The 26,425-nt window shown below is 45.6% G+C and overlaps 2 protein-coding genes across 3 annotated transcripts; both read right to left on the minus strand.

Annotated features, from left to right (window-relative positions):
• Positions 1 to 136: 136 nt before the first annotated feature.
• Positions 137 to 10,565, minus strand: LOC307086153 (AP-2 complex subunit mu-A-like). Its single transcript, XM_079751242.1, has 11 exons — positions 10,426 to 10,565; positions 9,131 to 9,252; positions 5,276 to 5,541; positions 4,926 to 5,053; positions 4,419 to 4,554; positions 3,945 to 4,089; positions 2,931 to 3,056; positions 2,513 to 2,648; positions 1,589 to 1,686; positions 1,388 to 1,499; positions 137 to 1,278 (listed from the first exon to the last, which is right to left on the minus strand). Exons 2-11 carry the CDS (start codon positions 9,202 to 9,204, stop codon positions 1,144 to 1,146), a joined length of 1,356 nt encoding a protein of 451 aa, XP_079607368.1. The 5' UTR covers positions 9,205 to 9,252; positions 10,426 to 10,565; the 3' UTR covers positions 137 to 1,143.
• A 496-nt stretch (positions 10,566 to 11,061) lies between these two features.
• Positions 11,062 to 25,990, minus strand: LOC307085424 (segment polarity protein dishevelled homolog DVL-3-like). Of its 2 annotated transcripts, none has more exons than XM_079750214.1 (15): positions 25,475 to 25,990; positions 23,379 to 23,448; positions 21,548 to 21,663; positions 20,589 to 20,701; positions 19,855 to 19,987; positions 18,869 to 18,962; positions 18,345 to 18,414; positions 18,025 to 18,164; positions 17,172 to 17,248; positions 16,875 to 16,942; positions 16,295 to 16,444; positions 14,983 to 15,114; positions 14,438 to 14,605; positions 13,448 to 13,669; positions 11,062 to 12,440 (listed from the first exon to the last, which is right to left on the minus strand). In XM_079750214.1, the coding sequence occupies exons 1-15, from the start codon at positions 25,633 to 25,635 to the stop codon at positions 12,067 to 12,069; spliced, it is 2,088 nt and encodes a 695-aa protein (XP_079606340.1). In that variant the 5' UTR covers positions 25,636 to 25,990; the 3' UTR covers positions 11,062 to 12,066. The 2 variants fall into 2 exon arrangements, with proteins under 2 accessions (XP_079606340.1, XP_079606339.1); XM_079750213.1 differs by having other exon boundaries at positions 16,286 to 16,444.
• Between the last annotated feature and the right edge of the window lie 435 nt (positions 25,991 to 26,425).

Genomic DNA, 26,425 nt, shown 5'->3' on the forward strand with positions numbered 1-26,425 from the left:
GTTCATTTACTAATGCTACATTATAGTTGATCAGTTTCCTGTATTCTAACCGCACTCATATGCATTAACCATGAGAGAAAGTTGCCATCCATAGCTTTTATAGTACCACACTCAAGCAGGACAATAAACACTGCAGTATAGTGCATGATGTTTGGATACATGGTCAATTTTTATTGGACACAGCGGTCACCAGAGCTACAAACATGAAAAAGCCGACAGACAAAGGTGACCACTAGCAGGAGACAAAATCACATCTGCTCACAGGACCCACTCGTCTGGCCCCCACATATTTAATCATTTACAATTAAGTCATGTTAGTTCAATCCAGAGAAAAAAAAGCGCAAAGCTGAGATGAAGAAACAGCAGAAAAAAAAGCTGTAGTTGGAAATTTGAGCAAGAGCTCATTAGTGGTGTAAAACTGTCTCAACTGAAGGGAAGTCTTAAGTAAAAGGAAAGGTAGCAAGATGGGATGCACTTTATACAAAGTACACTCATTTGGTCATTCCTAGCTGCTGAGACCATGTTAGTACACCAGCAAAGCAGTGATTAGTTTGAAAATTACTCCCAGTACAATTTCCCTATTTATTTTTTGCATTGAATGGCAGATAAGGGCAACACACTGGGAAGTCGAGGACTTTGTATATCAAAAGCATCCTCGGTCCCTCCCAGCATGTCAGGTATCACAAAGCTAAGCCCCCTGGTCTGACGACTGCAGTGTCTACATATAAAACAATCAAAGGTATTAACGTGTACTGGATACTTGAGGATCTAAAAACAGGACGTTTCCCTTTTAAACTAACTATAAAGCAGATAGTAGCACAGTAACATTAAGGACTAGAGACCAGAACCCCCTTCTCTCCCCCGTCCCCTTCCTCCAGACCACCAGGTCCATTATGTTAACCTGTTTACTCCCCACTAACAAGTTATACGATAACAACTTCACATTTTGCATATATCTGTGCCTTATGCCATGTTTATTTATTTTTCTCCAAATTCTAACACCAATTTCATTCTTATTAAGGATTGGGGAGAAGAAGGATTGAGGCAGAGAGGGTATGATTCCAGAGAGAGAGGAGAAGAAGATAAAGAAGGGGGGAAGGGAGAGGAAGACCTGCTGCTATTCTGGGTGGGAGGGGCTAAACATTAGCAGCGCGTCTCGTAGATCCCTGAGCGGCCGATGTAGCGGACCCATTTGATGACGTCGTGGTCACTGTAGTTCAGCTTGGACTCGAACACCTTCAGGTAGCGCACCTTCAGCCCCGACGGAGCGAAGGGGACCTGGAGACCAAGCACACGGGACACGTTAATGCATGATGGAAGTTGTAGTCAAGGCAATCTATGTCATAACTTAAACAGAGACTTCAGGGAAGAAAGCGTGTGTTCCAACCTCGAAGTTCATGGAGATGGGGGGCCGGGCCCATTTCTTCTTGTCATTGGTGGGCAGCAGCTCAATCTCAGCGCTGATCTGGGACTCCTTCATCCCCGCCATGCGCTTGATCCTAGAAGAGACGATCAAGCAATGAGCAACAGAAATCCAGAGGATTGCTGCAGTTGAGACAAAAAACGCAAGAGACGCAGTACGACTTACTTCCACACGATGGCGTTCTCGCTGGCCTTGTACTTGGCTTTTCCCTTCATACAGATCACCTGCACGCCGCTGGTGTTCAGGGGGGTGGGGATGCGTACCTGCAGGACGGACACACACACACACACACACACACACACACACACACACACACACACACACACACACACACACACACACACACACACACACACACACACACACACACGTTAAGGGCCTCTGATGACGATTGCATAACGTGAGCAGTGAACCCCAGGGGAGGAAATAAAAATTCTAAATGATTTTTAACGTTTGATCCATTGGGGACATTTTTAAACGTAATTGGCTTAATTGCCTTTTAGGTTAGGCTATTGGATAGGGCAGCGTACTTTGTAATTTGACAATCGTGCAGAATTATTGACCAAACAGCATGGTGGTGCTGCTGCCTGACAGTTGCCTTGGCAACCCGTCTCCTCGGCAGGTGTACGTCGTCAGCCACCCTGGAGTAGTGGCTGTAGCATTATGCTGCTGTACATTCCTCTTTCAGTGTGGATGTTGGGACGTTGTAAATCTTTTGGACTCTTCAATTATATATCGAGCTTCAAAACTGCCAAACTGCATAACATAAAATTATTACAAATTGTCGCACTAACAATATTTTTGCAATGGCTGGCTCATGGAACTTATTTATTCAGGTACAGGTACGCACCCCTTCCTCCCTCACTACCTATCCTCCATGGATCAATACACAAATTAAAGAATAATAAAATCCCATACATATCTTCGTTTCAAAGAAGTAAGCTACACCCCATTTTGCGTGACCGAAACCTCCATGTTATAAACATAGAGTACAGAGACTACGGACTGATAGCAGACATCTTTCCACCAAATAAACCAAAGACTTAAGCTTATGGTTGAGCTCCAGGCCGCCTGGTTGCGGGGGCTCACCTCAATCTTCTGGGCCAGTAGCGAGGGCTTGAAGTTGGACTTGATGACCACCTTGACCTCCAGCTTGGTGCGGCCCACCTCCCGCACCAGGGGGATGACGCGGAACGGCAGGATAATGTCCTTAGTGGTGCGGTACCTGGCAGTGCACAACAACAGACTATGTGAACGTCCACACAGGGTCTGCTACGATAGCTCGCTAACCTGCGTTAACCAAGTGATGGCTGGGAAGAATGAGTTCTACCATGACGGTCGGGATCGCTAACCGACAGTACATTTCAGACGCCTTAATCAGACTTGGGGTCAGGTAGAACCTGTGGAACGGTTTGACTCGCTAGGGCTTCGGGAACCCGAGAAGAACAAAGCTAAGGAGAACAAAGCTAGTTCAGAAGACAGCCAACGAGCGACCAGGGCCACTCACCTCATGAGCTCGTACTCGCCGTCGGGGGGGATGAAGCTAATGCTGCGCTCAGAGTCAAACTTGCTGAGCCGCACGCACTGGTGGAATGTGCAGTCGTCGATGGCTATGGACTGCTTCCCACTGCTGCTGCAGGAGGAGAGGGACACATGGAGGGGGGAGGAGAGACAAAGGATACAATATAAGAACATTTGGATGGTTCGATTTACACAATATCCACAAAAATATTCACGATACTCACAGTGTAAAAATTCAATACAAATAAAACGATCACATCACAACAATATTTTCTGGCTCTATCACACACACATAGACAGACAGTAGTGTGCGGGTAAAGATACACAACCCAAAACTGGTAGTACAAGGACACAAACCTAAACTACTTTGACAGAAAGGAACTCTTGTTAGATGTTTGGGTGATGGGGTTAAGTGTGGACAGAGGGATGGGTTGTGGGGGCTATGAAACACACCATCACTACTGAGGGGGCGGCATGGACACTACAGTGAAGACACAATGAGGCGTGTTTGAGTGATGTTGCACTGGTGAAACACAACGGCCGTCAAAAGGTCCCAAAGCACCAACAATGAGGACCTCTCTGCAGATGCGTGTGTGTTTGTGCGTGTTAGGGCAGAGGGTCACTTATTAGTACAATACCTTCCTCCCCCTAAATCACTGAGGGGCGGCACACAGAGAAAGAGAGAGAACAGATGCATCCGCAGGGAGAAGGGAAGAGGAGGGAAAAATAAAATAGTTCAAGTTATCCAGAAGGCCAACAGTGAGTACAGACAGGAAGAGAGTTGGATGAAGGACAGCATGGCGTCTTAGATACAACCATACACCCTCTGCTGCCCTCAAATCAAGATTAACATATACATGACTATTAGTTTGAAACAAGGGACTTCAAATGGAATCCGATATAACCATTAACTCAAATGTAAAGTTTAAAATGTCCAAAGCGACCAGGTGTTAAGTGTGATCATTGGTCCGTGAGCCCCCTAAGCCCCGCCCCTCCTCACCTCTTCACGGCCTCGTCGGTCCCGCCTCCCTTGCCCGCCTTGTCGATGACAATCTTGTCGTTCATGCCGAACTTGCACTCGGGCATGCCGCTCAGGTAGCTCTTCATCACCACCCGCCCTGACACATGGGCGCTCAGCACCTGGCCTGGGGGGGGGGGGGGGTACGAGATACAGATAGTGAGCAATGGGTTTCTTCCAGTATCTAGCTGCTATTTCTCGCTATGCTTGAGTGCCTTTACCCATCTTGGCAAAAATAGCAAAACACAGCGCAAAACTTGTAGCAACAACTACACGGAAAGTCCCTGAAATCATGCGGCTAGCTTACCAAACTCCACAATAATTATAAATAAAAAGTAACGAAAAATAAAAGGAAAAATGATTAAAGTGGCAGTGACTTGTAGGTCGGGGACTATGGGATACACCAGTGTGTAACACATGTACTATCTTTAGATCCATGTGTGTAGTCCCACTGACCCTGCGGGGACATCAGCAGGTTGACGCTCTCCAGGACGTCCAGGAAGAGCTCGTTGCGGCGATACTTGATGCCTTCGCGCCGCCAGCCGATCTGGCCCGTCACCTGGCTGGTGATCTGAGACTGCTCCTCCTTTGTCTGGAGGAGGCGCCGCGGGTGGACAGCAGCAGGGGGAGAGGGGCAACAACAATGGACTTATGAAAAATGTACAACACTTCTTCTCGCAGGCTTGCTCAGGAATTGTATCAAAATGAATGAACCACTAACATTGTAATGTTACTGTCGCAGGCATGCTCAGAAAAGGACCGTAGCAAGATGGAGTGTGTGTGTGTGTGTGTAATTGTGTGTTGCCATTACCTGATGCTGTGTTTGTTGTGATGGACATAGGCAGCAACGGTAATGAGAGGAAGGGGTGTGTGGTTCAGGAAAAGAAGGTAGGAAGGAAGAGAAGTATGGCCTTTAGTTACAAACAGTCAAAGTCAACAATATCTTCTATTGTAATCAAATACATGCGTGTTTCCATATTTGTGTTTGTGGAGGAGTAGCAGCCTGACCTGTCCCTTGATGCCCTGCTGGGTGATGAATGTTTTCAGTGCGCCAGTCTCAGAGTTCTGTGGATAGCCAAAGTCCAGGATCTCTGTATGCACACAAATACAGAAAACACACAACACAGAGCCAGATAACAGGGCATTAGACATGAGGGAAACTGAAGATTTGGGAGACTGACGCATTGGGCTGGAAAAAAAAACAATAAAACATAAATGTAGATATTTCAATAAATGAATCCATCCCGAATAATAAGTGACCCATGCCAATCCGGTAGATTCATCCTCCTCAATAGCGCCCTGGTGTTGCTCACCGTCCAGCAGCTCGTAGATGAGCACAAAGTTGTTCTTGATGTTCTCCTCGCTGATCTTGCCGAAGTAGGCGGACATGACGTCGCACATCTTGTACAGGAACTCGAACACCATGGCGGCGTTGACGTTCTGCTTGGTGACGGCCGCCAGCCAGATGTTGGAGCGCTTGACGTGGAAGAAGCTGGTGCGGGCGATGTTGGTGACCGGCGAGCGCACCTGCTGCCGGGCGTGGATCACGTTCACGCGGAACGCGTCCACCGCATTCCGCCTGAGGGGACAGAGGCCATGGTTGGCTGCTGGTAGGAAGATGAAGACCGCATACCTCCGAAGGAGAGCCAGGATGGTAATCACTTGATAATCACCCCATAGCAGTTTAGCACAATATCAAAGCATCAATGGAGGATTTAGATATTTGGGGACCGCCAACCAAAGTCATGATCATAGATATCCGCTGCAAAGAAATTAATGAAAAGCTTGCAGCTTTTCATTAATTAAAACCAACCACCTCATTGGTTGGTTTTATCAGATCGTCCTACGCAGATGAAGGACTTCCTGCTCTGAGAAGAAGCAACCAGGTTTGGGTCAATACTTATCATTGACTAGTGGAGAGAGAAGATACCTTTTGTCCGACATTCTGCAGAGGCCTTCGTAAACCAACACAATAATACAACAACCAATACACTTCTCAACCATCATAAATCAGTTGTGGGCAGCAGCAGAAGCACAAACACTCTACAATGACTTAGAGAAGTCATTGTACAGTGAGACAATGTTTGGGGGGGAGGGGGGCAAGGGTAAGTCGAGGAAGCATGTCATGTCTGATTAACTTTTAGTAATCACAGGGTTCTCCCTCTGTGCATGACGCAGAGGCCCTGTAGAACCAGATGGGCCAAACTTTCCCAAGAGTGCAGTAAAGCTGGAGGGGATTAACCAACCTACTCTGTTCAAATTCAAAACCCAGGCCAACTCTTGTGTGCATGAGTGTTATTTCAACAGAGGGACTTCACTCTTTTCGTTTACACAACACACTAAAAATCGACAGAAAGCATGTATTTACGGATGACTGCTTAATCCAAAGTCTGAGCGCTCTAACCGAGCTACATGTATATTGGCTCTAAAGTCAGCAGTGTGGTAAAGTGATGAGGTGATGTCATGATTAATTATAAAGCCATGACCCTATTCTTTACTTTGTGAACAAACTAATAACTCACCATAATTAGTCTCATCTATTTGCATGTTAAAACAGGCTCCAAAAACATGGGTTTGTCTTTGGGAGCTGCCAAATCCCAGGCTTAGCAGAAGGAGATAGAGGTAGTAATGGGGCCCCAACACACACGTTGACTCCCATGTCACATCATTCCCCAGTTCAGGTTAGGAAATGCAGGGACTGTATTGCTCCATTGAATAAAGAGATGATGAGTTGATCCTTCATGCTACCACTGCATCGAGCACTCGATAAGACACTTCTATATAAAGCCAACCTCAATGCTGTAAAGAGATTCAATCAATTTATTTGCATGCCTTTTTAAGTAAAGAACCAAAGTCCAGAGTTAGTTATTCCTGGTGACAAAACAGTGGTCCACAACATATCATCCTACAAGAGTGAAGATTGACCAACACTGAGCGCCCTTAAAGAAACCAGCCGATCTCATGCTCGGGTAACATGCTAAAGTCAAGTTTATGGGCAACAATGCTACGGGCTAGCTTATTAGCTTCTTTTGACATCAATTGGCGGACACTTATACCCCTTTTACACTGAAGCAAGGACACGGTACAGAGTATTCTTTTGGTGCATTAGATCCACCTGTGGTAGCCGACCTGGGGCTGTGACCCTGGTTGAGACACTTTCCAGTTTTGCTAAAAAGGGGAGGATTTAAGTTATTGTACGCGGCTTAATGTAGGGGAATGCCATTGGTTAAATACTGGAGGTGGGGCAGAACTTTGACTGCAGCAGTTGTTGCCTTGACTTGGGCCGATATATACAAAAAGGTGCCATGGAGCTGGCCGACTGATCAACAACTCATTTGCTGCTTTTCAATAATGAACAACGTGCCAATAATGGATATTTGCATGATTCAGTAGTGAGAGAAATTCTGAAAATGAAAGACACATTCCTGGCAGTTAATTCAGAAAGGTTTGGGTACAAAGTACAATATGTTTTTGTGACCACTCTTTAACCTGACACAGCAGGCGGCAGAGGTCTTCAGTATGAAAGGGGTACAAGTTGGCTACTCTTAATCCGGTTAAATATTGGCCACACACCAGGAAGTTGATGTGAGGTCAAAGGGCATGCTTTTTGGGGAATGAAGGGAGGGGTCCAGCTGTATGGTTGCCATATTAAAGAGGAAGTCATGCTTGGGCATCTCTTACCTATTCCTACCGGGCCAAGATGGAGAGACAAAGTGTGTGTGTGTGTGTGTGTGTGTGTGTGTGTGTGTGTGTGTGTGTGTGTGTGTGTGTGTGTGTGTGTGTGTGTGTGTGTGTGTGTGTGTGTGTGTGTGGGGGGTGGGGGGGGGGGTGGGCAACAGTGGTGGCAAAAACAGATAGAAGAAAGAAGGATGTAAAGGAGAGACATAAATGCACAAGACAGGCAGTTCTGTGCATCATGTGAAAACACAGAGGTGAAGAGCCTGGTTTCAAGATGGCCGACAGCTGACCAGCCACTGTTTATCTCCAGTCAGACAGGAGAGATGTCATCAGCACTGTATACCTGTGTAACATGAACGCCACCTGTGATGCTCATAGTGCAATGTCATGTATAATTGAGGCAATGCTGCTCTCTGTAAAATGGACGATTGCAACATTTGACATGAGGAAGGGTCAGATGTTGGAAGCAGACACAATCCCATCCAAGTACCCCGCCATAAAACGCCCCAAAAGGAGAACGTGCCAACCATCCACCTTAGGTTGCATTATATTTTCCAATGTCCGTATGTTGGGTGTGCGGCATGCCCTCCATATCTTCAAGTTTCCACTTCAGCAAGTGACACTTCCCATATTTGCAGTGATACTTGAAATAACTTAAAGTTGGGGTTCACTTCTGATGACCACTTGACTAACTGTAGCAGCTTTTAGTGATTTGCTTTCCCTAAACTTGTAAACTGTGCCACTAGCCCAACTGATGAACGGTAACAAAGACAGACAGGAGATATAAATATATAGAAATAGGACTTTAGGACCAACCCAAGGCAAAAAACAATAGCCACAAAGTAAGCTAATTGTTTCTGTGAGTACATGCAAATTAGATGGCTAATAATTGCTTACACGCTAAAAAGATGTAACAGGATGCAAATCAGGCTTTCAAATGTCATCTTATCCAGACTTCCTTCTACACCCGTTATTAAATCCTAACCAGAGGCCATGGCAACACAAGCTTGCCCCTTATCACAACAGGAAATGATGAATGCAAAAGGCTTCCCTGTTATTCACTCACCATTCTTCCATCTAGCATGTCAAGCATACAAAACGGGGGAGAGTAATTGTTGGAATAAAACAGAAAATATCAGTTGGCCTTTTATCTTGGAATAGATTACGTCCATCTTAGATTTTGGGCCTGTTGGGTAGTTAATACTAACAAAGGACCCCTGTTTCCACTTGTTGCATTTGCTTTGTTTTCAATCCCACTATCTCAGAGTGAATTGGTTGGATTTAATTTTCAGAATAATTTAAAAATCAGGCTATGTGAAGAGTGTATGTCAATTTGAAAACCATTTTAATATTGAGAACATCTACTGGCAAACTTTCAACAATTCAGTTCCACTTTCCAAGCGGCCGATTCACGTTGGCCTTCTACATGCTTTTGACACCTGCTGGTTACACATAATGACAGCACACCGCTGCCTTCCCATTGGACGTACCCTATGTCATCGCGGTACACTCGGGAGATAAGGACCTCCCCCTTATGGTTGTAGATGAACAGTCCTCCAATCATTGTGGCTGCTCTTTACTCCCAAATGCCCATGGTGAACTCAAACACCACCTGAGGAGAGAGAGAGAGATAAGAGGGAGACATAGAGACAGAGGAAAGGGGTGATTGTAATGAGGAAACAGCGACAGGAAACTGCATTTTCTAGTGAAAGCCTTGAACAGTGCAAGGGGTGACCCACATTACAGGGGGACGTTTGTCTGCTTGCTTCCGCTCGTGCACAGACACCGCTTCATTTCCAATGAATACACCCCGCAGCTGGGCCTTGCGGGGTGTAAAGTATGTGTTGTGTGTGACACACATATTGGTTCAGATAATACCTAAATATCGATAATTATATATATGGATGCAAGGACACACTAATTATTACATGGTTGTACACAACAGTCACACAATGTAGCTTTTCCTTGAAGGAAAGATTAAGGCTGGATTAGCACACGCCACTCAAGCCTCAAGCTTTTAGGTAGCCAACTAGAAACAGAATATCCGTTATTGGCCAGAGGGAGCCATTAGGTCCAATGTGTAGTGCAAAGCATCGAATTTCCTAGCAATTAGACCACATATAGACACCAGTAAAATGTACTGCACTAGTAAATACATTTCTATGAAATAGCTGAAGCTTCCTGCAAATAGTAGGCTGGTTGTACCCATTCAGAAAATACTTGTTGAAGACAAGTGATGAAGAGCTGCATGTCTTGAAATGATTGCGCGTGCCCGGCTGCTGTTCGTTTCAACACGCCAGATAACGGAGGGTCACAGGAAACCTAAACGTATTTTCTCTAACGTCTCCCGGCGTCAGAGTCCTGACGGAGACACGGTAGTGAGGGCGCTGCCCTAAGCGGGTTTAATCGCCCTAATATCGGCCCAAGTCAAGATGTCTGCTTTCCTCGAACTCTCTCTCTGAAGGTCCATATATATTGTGCTTGTTGTCCGTTATGCCTCTGCAATGTGTGCGTGTTCGACTCGTCTCTTAGGTTTACACATTCATAAGTGAAGACAATGTTGGGCATGGACGTCCGCCACAAATGAAAGAGATGGGAGTTGGGCATAGCTTCCCGAAATAACCCGAGCTAACGTAGCTTAGCAAGCGAGCTACTTGGCCAAGCGACAGATACCCATGCTAACGTTAGCTCCGCTGCCCAGCTGAACAATGTTACACACTATGAAAGCCAAGTTACACAAAAGCAAAAACTACCATAACTATCTTCTGGGTTACGGTCGGCTTACCCTGAATCGCTCTAACCCGCCACCGGCGCTTGTCCCCTTCTCACCGCCGATGTTTATTCTAGGTTTGAATAGCCTTCTGGTTCACACAACCGCTAATTCCGCTCCTCCGTCTCTCCCCCTCCTCCTCGGCTTGGTGTCAGCTGACCGCCCGCTGACTGACGCGTTAACGTCCTGGGCAAAGAGGAAAAGGCGCGGCTGAGCCAATGTTCAAGCCGCGCCCAGACCGATAGATAGAGTTGGAAATTCGTTTGTTTGCTCCCAGAGTTTATGTTTAAGATTTTTATTGTCAATTCTGCCCCTTATTTATCTTTGCTTAGTTGCAAAGATTACACAATGTATACCCTACAATGAAAGTTAAATGTGTCTACAATAACATTACAATGTCAGTGGTTCATTCATTTTGATACAATGTATGGGCGGATTGACCTACTTATTTACTCCCTGCCGTCTGTAGTAGCCTAAACATACACACATCTGCGGGCCAGATTGCAAAGCCTCCACATTCCTCTTCCTGGACTGCATGGAATGTGTTTTAAGGTGAAATGAACAATCATCCAGCATGTTGTAAATGTCTACCTCCAGACAAAAGCAAGGAAACACGACTGTTGAAGACCACAAAAAGACACAAAAGTCAGGTTTAAGTCATAAAACTATATTTATAAATAAAAAGACATTTGCTCCTTGATAAAAGTAGTGAGAAAGACATGGTAAGAATTTGTTTCCACTATACATTATCACAAGACAGAGACTGAAAATGCTCTGGATTAAAGATGAAAATGTAGTTATGTCGTTTAAAAAAATGACTCTCGAAGCTGGACGCTTATGTTTAGTGTTGAAAAATTAAACTATTTGCAGCAGACTACGTATATAATAAAAACAAATGCATTCACACAGAAAGAAGGACCTCAATGCTCTTTCTCTACATACTCCTTTTTTTAAAACTTCTTTCCCTCTTTAGTCAGGCAAACACATTAAAACATTTTTAATAAAGTTGACAGTGTTCATTTCAGCTTTCTCTCACTTCTTTTTTTTCATCTTTCCAAGTGATCCGTTGTTAGAGGTCAAAGAAAAAGGGGGGACAGAAGAAAGGGAAGAAAGGAGGGAGAGAAAGAGTGAGTGAGGGCAAGGTGTGGGGAGGAGAGGACAGAGACATACACTCAGATAAGGAGAGCAAGAGAAACGGCCAGGGAAGAACAAACGATAAACCATTTCAGTTAGAAAAAGCGCCTAGTCATGTCCTCCGCCTGTCCGCTCCTCCACTGCGCTCTTCTCTTGATCCTCTTCCTCCTATCAGAGAGGAAGCCAAGAGAAGTCTGCCGGTTCCATCTTCCTGGGTGAGGGGGGGGGGGGGGGGGTCTTCTTCACTGAAGAAAAATATTGTCACTGCTACAGGGAGGAAGTCGGGCGGGTAAAAGAAAGTAAAGAAATTATTCTCTCAGCAATGAAGCCAGACATGGGCTCATATCTCAAAAGGGAGAACAGGATCTGAAGACATTGTGCTGCTGTGCTGCTCTCAGCTGTTTAACCCCCTCCCCCCTTATCCTCATCTGCCCAGTCACCCACAGGAAGCACACTCTGCCCAACGCATGGGGTTGTGGATATAGGGGGGGACGGGGAACGGGGGGCTGGCCGTGACCGTCATCACATGACATCGACAAAGTACTCCCCGGGGTTGCCGACCGCCATGCGCAGGGACTGGCGGGAGGCGGTGAGCTCCGGCGGCACGTTGACCAGCTCTCGGCCCGGCGGCGCGCCCGGGGCGGCGGTGGGCGTGTGCGGGGGCTGGGGGGGCAGGCCCGGGGGGCCGTAGATTAGCCCGGGGGGGGCGTAGGCGATGGTGTGGGAGTGGTGGGAGTGGCCACTGCGGTGGCTGAGGGCGCTGCGGACGCTGCGCTCGCTAGGGGGCGCCGCCGAGCGCTCGCTGGGGGCCCGGTGGCTGCGGACCTCCGACTCGCTGCCGCCGCTGCCCCCGGACTTGCGGCCCTCGTTCTTGCTGCAGTTGGACCCGCTGCTCCCTGCGGGCGGGGAGAGGGAAGAGGAGAGAGTGAGACTCGGATGGATTTGGATACAAAGGGGAACCGCGAGAGGGTCGACGTGTGCAAGATTATGATAATGACAATAAGAAAGTAATAAAGTTGAGACTGCAAACGGTGAGCTACAGTCACAAGGACAACAACGAATGCCGCCTCCTCATTCAAGCTGGCGTAGATATGTGTCTTATATTTAAAAGGACCACGTAGAGTTGAAAACAGAAATGGCACCATTTGATGCACTTTACTAGATTATAGTAATGATAATTCACACGTGTAGCCCCTTGGAAGGTCAAAACAAAGAAAGTACAATAACAGACAGGACAGGGAAGACATAATAAAGAGATATACAGAAAATAACACACAAGACACTCATTACCGAGCTACACACAATGGCAGATAACAAATGTATGCATGTCAGCTAAGATCAAGTCATGAAGACCATAAGATCAAATTCAAGGTCAGTGAGCACAGTGCTGTGCAGCTTCTAACAGACTATTTAACCTAGAGACGAAAGTGCTGATAGAGCTGCAGCTCCACACAGGCGGGCTGTTCCACTGCATAGCGGCTTTTACAGAAAAAGCTGATTGCCCATATGCAGTGTGTCAAAATGGTGTGGTAGAGTCACGTGTAAAGGATAATCTTGAGGATCTAATAGAATGTACTGAGCCAGAATAGACAAATAGGAGAACCGTGTGAAACTCTCGAAGCTCAGTACAATATATTTCTCCATTACACTTCAGTAATGAAAATGCAATGGCCTTTTTGTCTGCAGTTTTTACAGTTTGTTTGAATAAGAACTCAAGAGCTGCTATGGGTGTACAGCCTGCCCCCAACATGCAATGCAATAAGAAGATTTATAGCCCAAAGCAGTTGGAATGACCTTTCTAAGCAACCACAGATCAGTGTACCAGTAGAATAACAAACTGATACATGAAACGGACACACAACCTCACTCACACACACACACACACACACAGACACACACTCACCACTGTGCTGGCTCCCGGCGCTGCCTTGGCCAGGGCCCCCGGCATAGGGCTGGGGCAGGTCCTGGGGGGACTGGGGATTGTAGGGGTGCGCGATGGGGAACTGGTAGGGCATGGTCATGGGCCAGGGGGCCGCTCCAGGGTGGGGCAGAGGATGGAGGATGTCCTGGTCGGACGCCCCGCCGCTGGAGCCGTCGTGGTCATGGAGGGACAGGTGGGCCATGTCTGAGCAGGGACAGAGCAGGGGTTATGTACATTATCCGTTAATCACCATCCAAATCAAGCTAGTTTAAAACACCACAAATAGGTCAAATATCTCAGAAACAACATGAGCTTGAATCCTTCTCCATCGTATGGATTCAATTATAATACTTTGCAATAAATTAGAAAAAAGGAAAAAATATATTTTAATTGATGGTAGAGATATTTCTCATGGAAATGTTGCCAGTACATTTTTAGACAACCATTATTGCCCAAGAGGTGCACATTAATTGCTATTCCTCTATTCCATAATTTAATTTAACTATCAATAATACCACTTTATTGCACAACTGCTTACAGTATTGATTTCATTTTATGAACCCACTCATTACACCATGCATCGTTGGTGAGGCCCTACCCTCTGGTAGAAGATATGGGTCCCTGAAACTCAAAGCTCTGAACAGCTTTATTCCTACAGCTGTTGGGACTGCTTAACAGAACCTTCATCTACACACTATTTTCATCCACTTGCACTGTAATGTAAAACTATTAATTAAATCATTTAAAAAAGGTTTGGAAATTGTCCATGTTATCATTGCTGGCAGCTACAGCCTACTTGAAATAATAAACTGACACCCGACATACAATACTACTACTCCTACAGAAATCCCCCCCAAAATTCCTATAACAAAGTTACATTTAAAATCAGCCACAGAAGACAGCTCCCATGACAACCTAACTGGATTAAAAAAAATAAATGAATGGGTAACCCTTTTACAAATTTCAACTTACTGCCGCAGACGTCCCCAAAGATGTAGTAGCACTGCTCTGAGAAGGTGATCTTGTTGACCGTGTGTCGGATGTAGCCGGCCTTCAGCAGGTTGCTGGCATACTTGCGGGCCTCCCGGCGGTCCGAGAAGCCTTCCACGTGGTGGAAGAGCCAGTCCACCACGTCGGAACCTAAGGGGTCAGAGCTGGGTTAGAACCTCACGTTTGGCCATTTGGATGGTTGGTGTTTTCCTTAATTGACCCGTCTCTCTGTCATTGGATTTGATGCTGTGATGTCATCAAACTCTTCAGTGGATAATACAATTTAAAAAAGAGACTTATCTATCACTGTTTCTCATGGAGGCCACTGCAATCAATGTACTATTGTACTAAACTCAGTGTCATCCAAATCCAAATTATTTAGTTTACAGAATAATAGTAGTTGGCCTAAAAAGTGTATGCAACCAAAATGACCACACACAAAGACATGGCTTGAAATACACATGGTTATCAAGTATCAAGGAAAATGCATAGAAACAATTCGACCATGGTCAACTTGTTGCACCTACCAATAAAGGCATTGGCGATGGTAATCTTAAGCCACATCCTGTCTCGCACCTCCAGCCCGGATTCTGGAGTTGCCATCGCCTTAGCAACAGTAGCCATTTCAGTGTGGATGGACAGGTGGAAGTCATCGAAACCTGCGGCGATTCAGTGAGGGTTGACACAGTGAGCTAGTTAGAGGGGTGGACATGATCTCCATGGCTGCAGTCAAGGACGTCCTGTTCTAGCTCGTCTCGGGCAAGTCGTTTGACCTCCCTTTGGTCGTGACCCCAGCTGCATAAATCTGGCCATGGCCTTTCACCTGAGTGTTTACACTTAAAAGTTTAATGTCACAAAAGATATGGTACTTCAATGGTACTAGAAAACCAAAATGGGAATAAGAAAAGTCTTGCGTCAAAGGAAGGTCTCATACCTCCCTAGAAAGAAGATATAAAGGTAGATATTTGACTTCAAACATAATGGTGAGATGGGAGCTCTGTGTGAGTTATGGCGACAGGAGAGTTATGCTGAGAGGGAGGCTGTGGGACGGGACAGGGATCAGGCTGAAAATGGAAAAGTCTTGGAATGCAGCAGAAGGGCGGGGCCCGTGCTTAACGGGGCTAGGATTTATTTTAGATTACAGTAACACACTGATAGTGAAGTTTCCTCAGGATAGACATTAAAAATGCCAGGGTTTGGGACCAGAGTATGGATTTGTGTATATGCACACACTAAACTACACCACTACCGTCTCTAGGAAATACTATTCTAATAGCATCTCTAAAGCACTTACAAGCTCTTATCTCCGTCCTATGAGTGTGTCACTGTTAAAAGCAGTTAAGAAAAAGGCATAAAGAAAATATAGTCATCAAAAGAGATGGTCCATCGCAAACCTCTAGAAGGTAGGCTATAGTTCCAGTGTGTGTGTGTGTGCATGTGTGTGCGTGTGCAAGTGTGTGCGTGTGCGTGTGCGTGTCCAACCTAGGCTACAAATGTATGGTCAGTTTAGTGTTTGAAAGTCTTGGGCTGGTGCGTGTACAGACTGGCCACTAGGGGTCTCCGAATCCTCAGCTTTCAAAGATAAAGACATAACAGATCATTGTTCTGTTTGCTATTTAGCCTGAAACTGAAACATCTGCAGATATGATGATATTTGCATACGGTATGACGTTGTGTTGAACTGTCGTAACATTTTAATCCAGACTTGTTTATACATGATCATACAACTTTTACATGTGACAACATTTAAGTCCTTGCATTTGCATCCCAAACTGCGGACACAAATACTTCAATAATGAAAAGCCGTAAGACCAAGATTTGAAGGTTTACGTTTCTCACGTTCGGTCTCTGGGATGGAGCTGCTAATGGAGGAGCTGGTGGAGGTGACGGTGCTCATGGAGGGGCTCATTCCATAGGGAGGGTACACCCCCGTCATGGCTGCCGTGTGGGACACCCAGGCTGCCGGGTCAATGGGCCGGATGGGCTCGCCTGGAAGGAGGGGGAGGAGTCAGGCCGGCATTCAAATGCATGACTAATGACCGAGCCTGTTCTTAGTGTGAATGTTACTCAACAATGATAACAATCACAAAGACACTACTTCATTCAGCACATTAAACATTTAAATTAAATTAATTATTAGCGAGTTCGAAATTCCAGCTAGTTGGAATTAATTCAGCCCAAATCAAAAGAGGTAATAATGTCCACAAATCTAAAAAGAAAACATCTAATAAAAGCAAAAATCTATGAAATAAAATTGAATCTACCAATTAACTTTTCTTTAAAGTCTTCTAACAGTCACAAAAGAGCTAAAAAAGGAAACAACAAAAGCACAAGATAATGGCTAACCAAGAAACAAAAGGTCAGGGTTAGAGCCGCGAAGGAGGGACTGAAGGAGCGGGGAAAGGAATGTGGGTCTTACTTCTGGGCAGAGCGAAGCAGCTGCGAGGGTTTGGGTCCCAGCACTTGGCCACCGTCAGGGTAATGGGCCTGACAATAAACACAGCCGCCCGGGTGACACACTACTGTTAACACCAGGCTGACAACACACACCAGGCTACACGCCTGGCCGCTTAACAGCACTCCGCTAAGCCCGGCGGATTCCCACCCGGAAGACCTGGCGGAGGACCCGCTGTGTCTATATTTGTGAAAGGCGCTGCGAGAGGGAATGCCCTTTACATATGAATCCACACAGACACTTGTGATGTTGGTCACTCACCCTGGCTTGTGCACAATGTCTCTTAGCACCCTCACCGCGTCGTCGTTGCTCATGTTCTCAAAGTTGATTTCGTTCACCTAGAGGTATGGGAAAGGACACGGGTTACTAGTCAGCCATTGTAACCTCTTTGTGAACTAGTCATATGTGGCTTAAGTGAAAAAAAAAAGTAAAGTATCATGTGCCAGTGTTCTTGGAATTATTTATGTTTAAATGATTATGATCATCATATAAACATAATCTTTTATCGATTATGCTAGGCTTTAAGAGGAGCAATGCCTTCAACAAAAATATTCTGCCAGTCACAAAACAGAACTGGACTTTAAACAGACTGGGAACTGCTTATCACAGTTTCTTTGCATGAGATTTGAAACCCCTACCACATAGATCAGATATTGCTGTTGGAGCCCAATGAAAACACAGCAGATTATTTATCCCTCTACTCAACCTGTGACTTCACGTTCTGTTATGAAACAGACTGCAGAGTGAAAACAGGAAGCTGAAGGGTGGGATCAAACTAAAATAAACAGCAGACACCACCCAAAATAATAAAAGTGCAGAGTGTTAAAAAAAAAGAAGAAAGGTTTTCATTTTTAGTACGAAATCCCCTTCTGGATCACATTATATCAGACAATGGCGACAATTAGCTGCCAGCCGTCTGGTCAGAAGAATGCGTGGTGTTCCCCCCCCCCCCCCCCCCTCTTATAAAACACCTCCCCTCACCTGCAGGTGCTTGCACTAAAGATCATCCTCACGTTCTCTTGGTTCGAGTCCAAGACACGCAACACGACCACAAAAGGGTTTTCCCCCCCACCACTGCTCTCACACCGCCTATCTCCCCATCTCTGACACACACCTGCAGCAGCATGTCCCCGGGCTCTATGCGGCCATCTGCGGCCACGGCCCCTCCCTTCATAATGGATCCGATGTAGATCCCCCCGTCTCCACGCTCGTTGCTCTGGCCCACGATGCTGATTCCCAGGAAGTTGTACTTCTCTGTATACGGGGAAAGGAGGAGGAAAGGGAAGAAGTAGAGGCAACAGACAATGAATGGAAGGGCTCATAGACATGACAGAGAATCGACTTTAAGAGTTGTGTTAAATGAACAAATGAGTTAATGTTGTTTGAATCCAGGACGTGGCCTGAGCCAGCGTTGGAAGTAGGACCGTTACTTACCCATGTTGAGTGTGACGGTGATGATGTTCAGGGACATGGTGGAGTCTGTGATGCTGCTGAACGAGGACGACTGCCGGACCCAAAGGTGACAGTTCAGAGGATTAACACCAGATAGTTTACAGTTCTGAGCCGTGCTGTTCAACCCAGAGCCGTAACGTACCCAAGTCATTACTTGCTTTTCCACTGATTATTCTAAATTGATATCAGTTGGTATTATATTATGTTTGCCAAATCCTACATGGTCACAATCTGAGCATTCCTTTAATGGGGATCTCCCTGTCTATTCTAAATGCTTATTTTTGTCCAACCAAGCTATAAAGGGTTACTGGCTTTTGCAGTTCTTTGGGTGAAGGCCAGAGCCTACGGTTAAGAGGTGCAGTCAAACCAAACCATTTTATTATGAGCATATTAACCCTTCCTGTGACTTCCATTGGGAGGAAGGAGCTACATATCTAACCCTTGAGCCTGAGACATGCTGCTGTCCCATGCCCTCCCCCGGGTGTCCCTAGTGGGCGTGGTCTCACCCGGTCCATGTTGGAAGTCTTGGGTTTCTTGCGCCGCCGCCGCTGGTGCCGTCTCATCAAGCGAGATGAACTCTGCTCAGTGGAGCTGCTGAACCTGCAACCACAGAGAGACGACGGCTGTTTAGACGATGTGGCAGGACAGTGTAGTGGCCAGGCTGTCCCTACTCCCAGCCAAAAGGTATCCAGTTGGATCCCCTTACAAAGCCTACCTGAAGGCTAACCCCGCGTTCTCTTCTCCTTAACGGTATGAATCTGAATTCACTGCAATTCACTTTGGATAAAAGCTTATTCGAAATGGTATATTGTAAAAAGGTGCAAGTGAGGGCTAGCTAACCCCAACCCTAACCCTTCAACAATTGGTATTATGATTATGTTCAGTTGAACCAAAAGCCTGTTAATACGCCTTCAATGGTACATGGGAACAAAGACGTCTGGTCATGGGTTGTGCTCCAACGCCATCTTATAACTCGATTCTGCTTGCACACAGATGTGCAAATGAATCCAAGCGAGGTCGCTGAAGGGTCAGTTGGCCAAACAATGCAGTAAAGTCTTACTTCTCAAGCTCCTAAGGCTTTGACACAAATAGTCACGCAGAAATGTGTGATGTTTATCCAACTTGTGTTTTACCATAACCACTTCCATGATATACTTCAATTTTCCCAACTTTGTTCAGTGGTAACAGACACGACAGATCTGGAGTAGAAGACTCAAGGACTAATGTAGTCTTTGAAATCTTATGAAAGAGGCGAGGCCGAGTTCAAAGGCATGCCAACACCATATGATTCCAATTCTGCTCATATAAGACTAAAAGCATGCCGATCTGAAAACAAGGAAAGAGGTCTAATAGAGACGATTACTCTGCTTCAACTCAGCTCGGAGGGAAGATGAATAATGAAGTAAATATGGGGAAATGTTGAAAGAGTGAGTGTCATGAGGACTGCGGTTTGAGGGCCGGAGCTCCTGCCTCTTGGGATGTGGAGTCTTACCTGCTGGTGGCGTCGTCGTCCTCCGAGTCGAAGCAGGAAGTGGACTCCAGCTCGCTGCTCATGAAGGACGAGCAGCTGTCGTACTCGGGTCCTCCGCGGCCCACCCCCCGCAACGAGAAGCCGTTCTTTCCACCTAAGGATGGGACAGGGAGACACACACACACACACACACACACACACACACACACACACACACACACACACACACACACACACACACACACACACACACACACACACACACACACACACACGGAAAGTTGTAGTTAGCAAAAAAAGAGAAGAAGGGAAGAAGCTTTGGTTACATAAGAAACAAGGGCTGTTTGTCTGGGCCGCCTGAAAATCGAGATGTAATATCTAATCAGTCAAATGAAAAGCCCCACAACTTCCAGTTTGACTTTGAACACTAAATACGGTTTCCACAATCCGTACATTTATAAGTTCTGACCTCTATGACCCTAGTGCCATAGGATGACACAATTTGACACGGACAAACCTAGGAAGTAAGATTTAGCTTAGCTAATTGAGAAATGACGGCGTTTATTATGCTACCGTTACATTATGGTTTTTTGGGCTCAGTTCAACTGTTGCCGTGGGAAGTTAAAGAACAGAAAATTTCAACTCAGTTTGACATATTTATACAAGTGTTCATGCCAGCCTTGAATATGAACAAATAAAGCAAAAGGTGGATAAACCAAAGGACAGATCATTGAACGCTGTCAGGCCTTGCTGACCATGGTCGTTGTTGTGCTTCTTGCGGGGCTTCTCCCTCTCCTTCCTCTGGGACACCACGGAGCCCGTCTCTGTGGCGTTGTCCAGCGTGTCCCGGCCACTCGCCGCCTTCCCACTGCAGGACAACGGAACAGGACTTCAATAAGAGAGGAGCAAACACACCAGCACGCGGTAGAGAAACACATGGTCAGCATCAAAGAGGACATGAGGTCATGTCCAAAAGCTCATCTTCTGTCTTATCGCTTTTTAAAACGTCCTGTTATACATCCTTCCCTTATCAGAAAACTATAATCAACTTTTTTATCATCGCTTGAGGTTGGATTACGATGCCAGCCGGAAGCCATTCAAATGGGTTCAGGTTATATTTGTCAGGTACATCGTATCGTCTTCACGTTAGAGTGCACTTTTGGTGTTGATTCTACAGAATTTATTCCAAAACATTATTCCTACATTTGTTTCAAACAGACTCAGTGTCTTGTGCCTGCAGCTATACAAGGTAAAGTCAGCATTCCTTGGACTTCAATGCTATTATGATGGGAAATAATAATATTTCACACAGCTTGATGGCAGACAGGATGGCATTAGAGCAATTTAAGTAGGTTGATGTTTGGTTCTGAGAAGTCCCCTTATAAGTCTATTAAGATAAGTAATTGGTCATATACGGCTAAAACTATGCCTGAGCAGCACAACAACATTGAAGACAATTTGATTTAATAAGTCAAATGGAAAACACTGCATTGAGGGCATACCTGGGAGTGATAATAAATGACTCATGACATTGCAAAGGATAAAGAAGACTAAGGATTGAAGGAGAAGGAAACCACAAGGATAGAAAAGACAGATTCTTGCTTTGAGTATCGTTCTCAGTCAGCTCCTTGGCACCATAGCTCGTAAGTGTAACCCTGCTCCCTCTCTCTTTCTGTCTACTGCACACACATTTCTACACAGGGAAGGTACTGACTGGTAGGAGGGCGGTCTGGATTCCCCAATCCCGCTGGTTCTCTCCAGAGGGGGTGGCTGCTCCGTGCTGTCAGCCACAGACCCCCCGTCGGACTGGGCACCGTCCCCAGAGACCAGCTGTGGACCAATGGAGACAGGATAGGTCAGAGAACCATGGGACCCACAGATAGATGCAGAACCAGACCCAGAAAATTCAAGAAACTACGGTCAATTTAGACCATTTGATAACATTAGGCCACAAGCAGTGGTAGGGCGAGGCCAAATTCTGAAGGGGGCCAAATTCTAATCAAAGGAAGTATTCTTTGATTAGATTTTGATTCCATAAACGACAAGAGACAGATTGATGATGCTGTAAAGCCCAATGAAGAAGAAACTGCCTCAGTTAAGCCACTCATAATTTTGTTCATGTTTTAGAAGTCACCCAGACAGAAACAAGCCGTGGACAGAAGTGTACTAACAGTCTGACAAAAATATATTGAACATTACAGAATATACATTTCTAACTATATAAACTCTTAATAAGTCTCAATGCATGTGTTCTGCGCAGAGGAACCTGACCTATTCATAGTATAGGCTTTAAAATTAAGTTGGGTCTTGGAAGTTTCCTCTCAACATCCAGCCTACGTCCTTTCATTTACATCAAGCGTATGTTTACATGTTTCAGTGTGTGCTTTCAGTATCGTGGGCAGTGCCAGTACTGTGCAGACACAGTAGCAACAAATCGAATTAGTAATACACAGGCAGAACCGCCGCAGACACAGAGCCAGTTGCAGTTGGAAGGGGCGATTAAGCCCTCCATCTTGAGCGATGAGATGTATAGTGACGACAGTGACCCAGACTCTGAGTCCCCCCTAGAGACCAATCAGTCAGATCATCGCCTGGACAGATGAGCACAAGGACGCCATCAAAAAGCAACACAGTGGGCTTGTAATTACATCTCAATGCTAACCACCTCCATCCTATCACCAGCAGCTTAACGGACACATTCTCTCCCATGTAAATAGACCCACAGACAGACGCTAGTACAACAACGACAACAAGAGAGAGCACAAGAATAAGGAACAAAAAGACTGTCTGGAGCGTTTCTTGGCCTTGTTTCAGACACGTAGGGCTAATATAAAAGGACCACAAAAAAGACGGAAAGAACCCCTCCATAAATCTAAACACACTGCATTCAATCAGTCTGACACTTCAGCGCCCTTACAGCAAGACACAAAAACCGTCCTTCTCCAGCCCTGATTTCTCTCTGGCCCGTGATTCAATCTTCTCGTAAGGCCGCTTTCAGACAGCGTCTTTATGGAGGAGTATTTTCCCCCCTGCCCCCTCATCCTGTGATTTTAGTTGGTCTTCTAATCCAATCTCCATGAAGTGGAGGGAGGAAGGGGAGAAGGCACACCAGGGCCAGATGTCTTGTACATGTTATGGACAGCCATGAATTAGTGCCCTGTTGTCTGTTTTTTTGGAGTCACTGCTTCTACGTGTGGTTTATGCAGGCTTGCGGGGTGTATGTTTAATTATGGACGGAGGACGGAAACAGTGTGTATGCAATTTTGTATGCCGTTGCCAGTCACTTAAAAACAAAACACACCCAAAAATGAGCAAAAAGTGTGTGCGTGTCTTATTCCTAAGGTCATTAGGGGATAATGATATTACCACATTATCACACAGATACATGCAGCCTCCCCCTAGAGACTGGATGGCTGTGGCCGTGGCATGTCCAACAGATGGCCGCGCACACACACACACACACACTAAAACAAATACTCAACACTGTCCAAATTTAGCAACCACAAACACAAACCCCCTCTACATGGTACATTACTTGAACGTACCCATGAAACGACACGTCCATTAAAACAGGGCAGCTTGGCGTTGTCATCGGAGATCTCCTCCTTCACCACCCTGCAAGGAAGGCACAGCACTGAATCAGTAAATCTTTAAGCATACAGAAAGTAAAAACACTTTTTAGATAGTGGGGATACAAAGAAGTATGGATTGGATGGCGAACGATAGGGACACTGTAAATGTTGAAGACACCGTGCTCTTTTATATGCAAAAAACAACAACTTTTAAACCATTTAGCCGTCAATACGGTAATAAAACACTGCTTTTGGCAAGCAGTGAGACCCACTTAATAGTTTAAGAAAAGAAAACGGTTTCCTTCTGAGGTCATAAAACAAAGCATGCCTCAAAATGTAACCAAATCTTTCCAGAACAGTTGAACCAATATAAACATGGTTATAAATTTGATTTTTTTTTTAAAAACAACACTGATCTTCTAATATAAAACATGGCCTTATATACAGATGAAAGTTAGGGAGGGAAGGAAATGACAACCCACAAAACTATTAATGTTCATACAAATTTAAGGAAAAATAACTTAAGGCATAGACTGTGGCTTGTTTGACGCCTAGAGATAGTTTTTTTTAAAACACATGGGTACTTCAACTTTACTAAGGAATGTGTGAAATACAGGTTGGAGTCTTGGTGAGAAATACTCAGGATTTAAGTGTTCTAGTCCATGTAAGAATCCAAGGGTGAGATATCTTTATGTCAATCACAACATCTCATGGGTTAGCCAACAGCCCACTGACCTATAAAATACATCTAAAACAGCAAATTAAACTAAATTACATCAGGTAATTAGCATTCCACACCGTTTTCTATCTAGGCAAACAACCTTTACACTAATCCTCTAGTGGAGCTGCAAAAACATCAGAACTTGTAGCAAGGTTTTGCCTCAAGATAGAAAATAATCAGGTGGGATCTATCTGGTTTCCACAATGGGGGTGTTAACATGCCATAGACTTGGCAGTATCAAGTCTTCCTGTAAGTAAGCCGAGGTGGTCACTACGTGCTCAACACAGTCCTGCTTGTAATGGGGCACTGATCTCCATTCCCGTTTAACAAGTTATCTTAACTCTTGAATTTCAACGTACTCTCTAGTGGGTTCAAACTATGCATTTATAGAAACAACTACTTTATTTAGACCAGTGATTATTTTTTGTCTGTTTGATTAAAGCAATCTTTTTCGTTTTTAACAGCCTATAAGCTGTGCCCCACCCATGTAGGCTATTACTGGGTCCACATACTAGGATGAGAACCTGGAAGAAGTAATCACAATTGAAAAGTGTACAAACATAACAATGTAACATAGGTGGGCACGGTTGGTGGTTTGTCTAAAGTTCTGGAGGGACTAGTCACGTTTCACGCAAATGAACATGATCATTAAACTGCCAGAGTGATAAACAGGGCATTCCTGTGTCCAACACTAAATTCCTCAAGACTAAAAGACAACAGCAGGGGCCTGCTGGACGAGCTGACTGACTGGCTGTTTCCATTCTGACATTGGCTGGTTAGCCAAGCTTTACGATGTAAGCCATCCATACGGACTGTAGTAGTGTTCATATATATTGGTAGTTTACAACAACTGTTTTCTGGTATGCTTACACTCCATACAAAACACGTCCTATTGAGCACTTTAAGGGAGCGATACATTAAGGTAAGGGCACACGGTGTCAGTGGAAACCGAGAAACACAACGAACTGCAAAACAATGCAGTGTAAACAAACGTCCCTAGTAGGTCCGGGACACCAGCCCCGGGGGACACCAGCCCGGGGACCGCTGGACCACAGCCTGGGGGACACCAGCCCGGGGACCTCGGGACCCCAGCCTGGGGGACACCAGCCCGTGGACCCCGGGACCCCAGCCCGGAGGACCTGAGCCCAGGGACCCCGGGAACCGCTATGCGCTAGCAGCTAACAAAGGAACGGCGACTCAAGCCGCAAGCTAGTGGAGGTTAGCTTCCATAGGGGAGTGAATTATAACAGGACCGCCAGGTCGGGTGCGTTTGAGCCGAGGAACCGACAGCACATTAGTGAGGCCTATGTCATTCCAGTATCTAGCCGTACACAAATAACAACTTTACCCGAAATCATCGTCCATGGATTTAAAGAAGAACTTGTAGTTGGGTTTCTTGAGGACATTTTTGAAGTCTGCGAGAGTCACTCTGTCCGCCGGCACAGACAATTTCACCAAATACGGTGTTTCCTGGTCGTCGAGGTGGTAGATAATCTTGGTCTCCCCCATCTCAAACAGCTGGGGCGAGACAGTCCGAGTGCATGAACCCGTCTGGCAGGCTCCCTCTCGGGCCCCGGCTCCCTGTGGCGTTGCGGCCGGGCCGGGAGACTCTCAGTGGCTCACACTCGCCGGACTACGAAGCCCAGTCTTGAACCCTTTCACGCCAGCTTGCTGCGCCTGCTTTTCCAATTCAAATGCACCTTGCTCGTCCAAAATACGGTCCAAACAGGGGTCGACGCTTAATAGTTTACAGTCTGATATTCGGAAGCACCAAAAACGCCATGGACTCTGACCAAAATAGTTAAAAGAAGCTAAAACATAAACAATCTCGGACAGCTCGCTAGCTGCCAAGCTCGTTACTTTGTTGCCCACGAAGCACTGCTGCTGTCAAGGACTCTTCCGACCCTGTCACAGTGGTGCTCCCTCTACCGGAGAGGAGGAGTGCGGCAGGCAATAAACCCCTTCTACACCGATCCCTTGCATTGGAGGTGCACGTCAACCAGAACATAAACCTATTGTGTGTACATGATATGTATTGTTTCTTCCATTAGACTAGCCATAACTAAATTTACCTACTTGGTTTTCAATACATTGGAACACATTTCTGTAATATCTGTAATAATATTTTTTCTTCCCACCCAACTCATCTGTTAACACAAGGTATTTTATTAAGTATACTACCTGGAGAATAGTGTGTTCTATCTACATTTTACCGACTTCCATTTGGTGATGCTATTAAATAATAGAATAATGTTATGGACCAGAGGACACATAACTCCAGCACATTTTCAGTGCATTT

The sequence above is a fragment of the Pollachius pollachius genome (genome assembly GCF_949987615.1).
Source record: "Pollachius pollachius genome assembly, chromosome: 14".
Taxonomy (NCBI): Eukaryota; Metazoa; Chordata; class Actinopteri; order Gadiformes; family Gadidae; genus Pollachius; species Pollachius pollachius.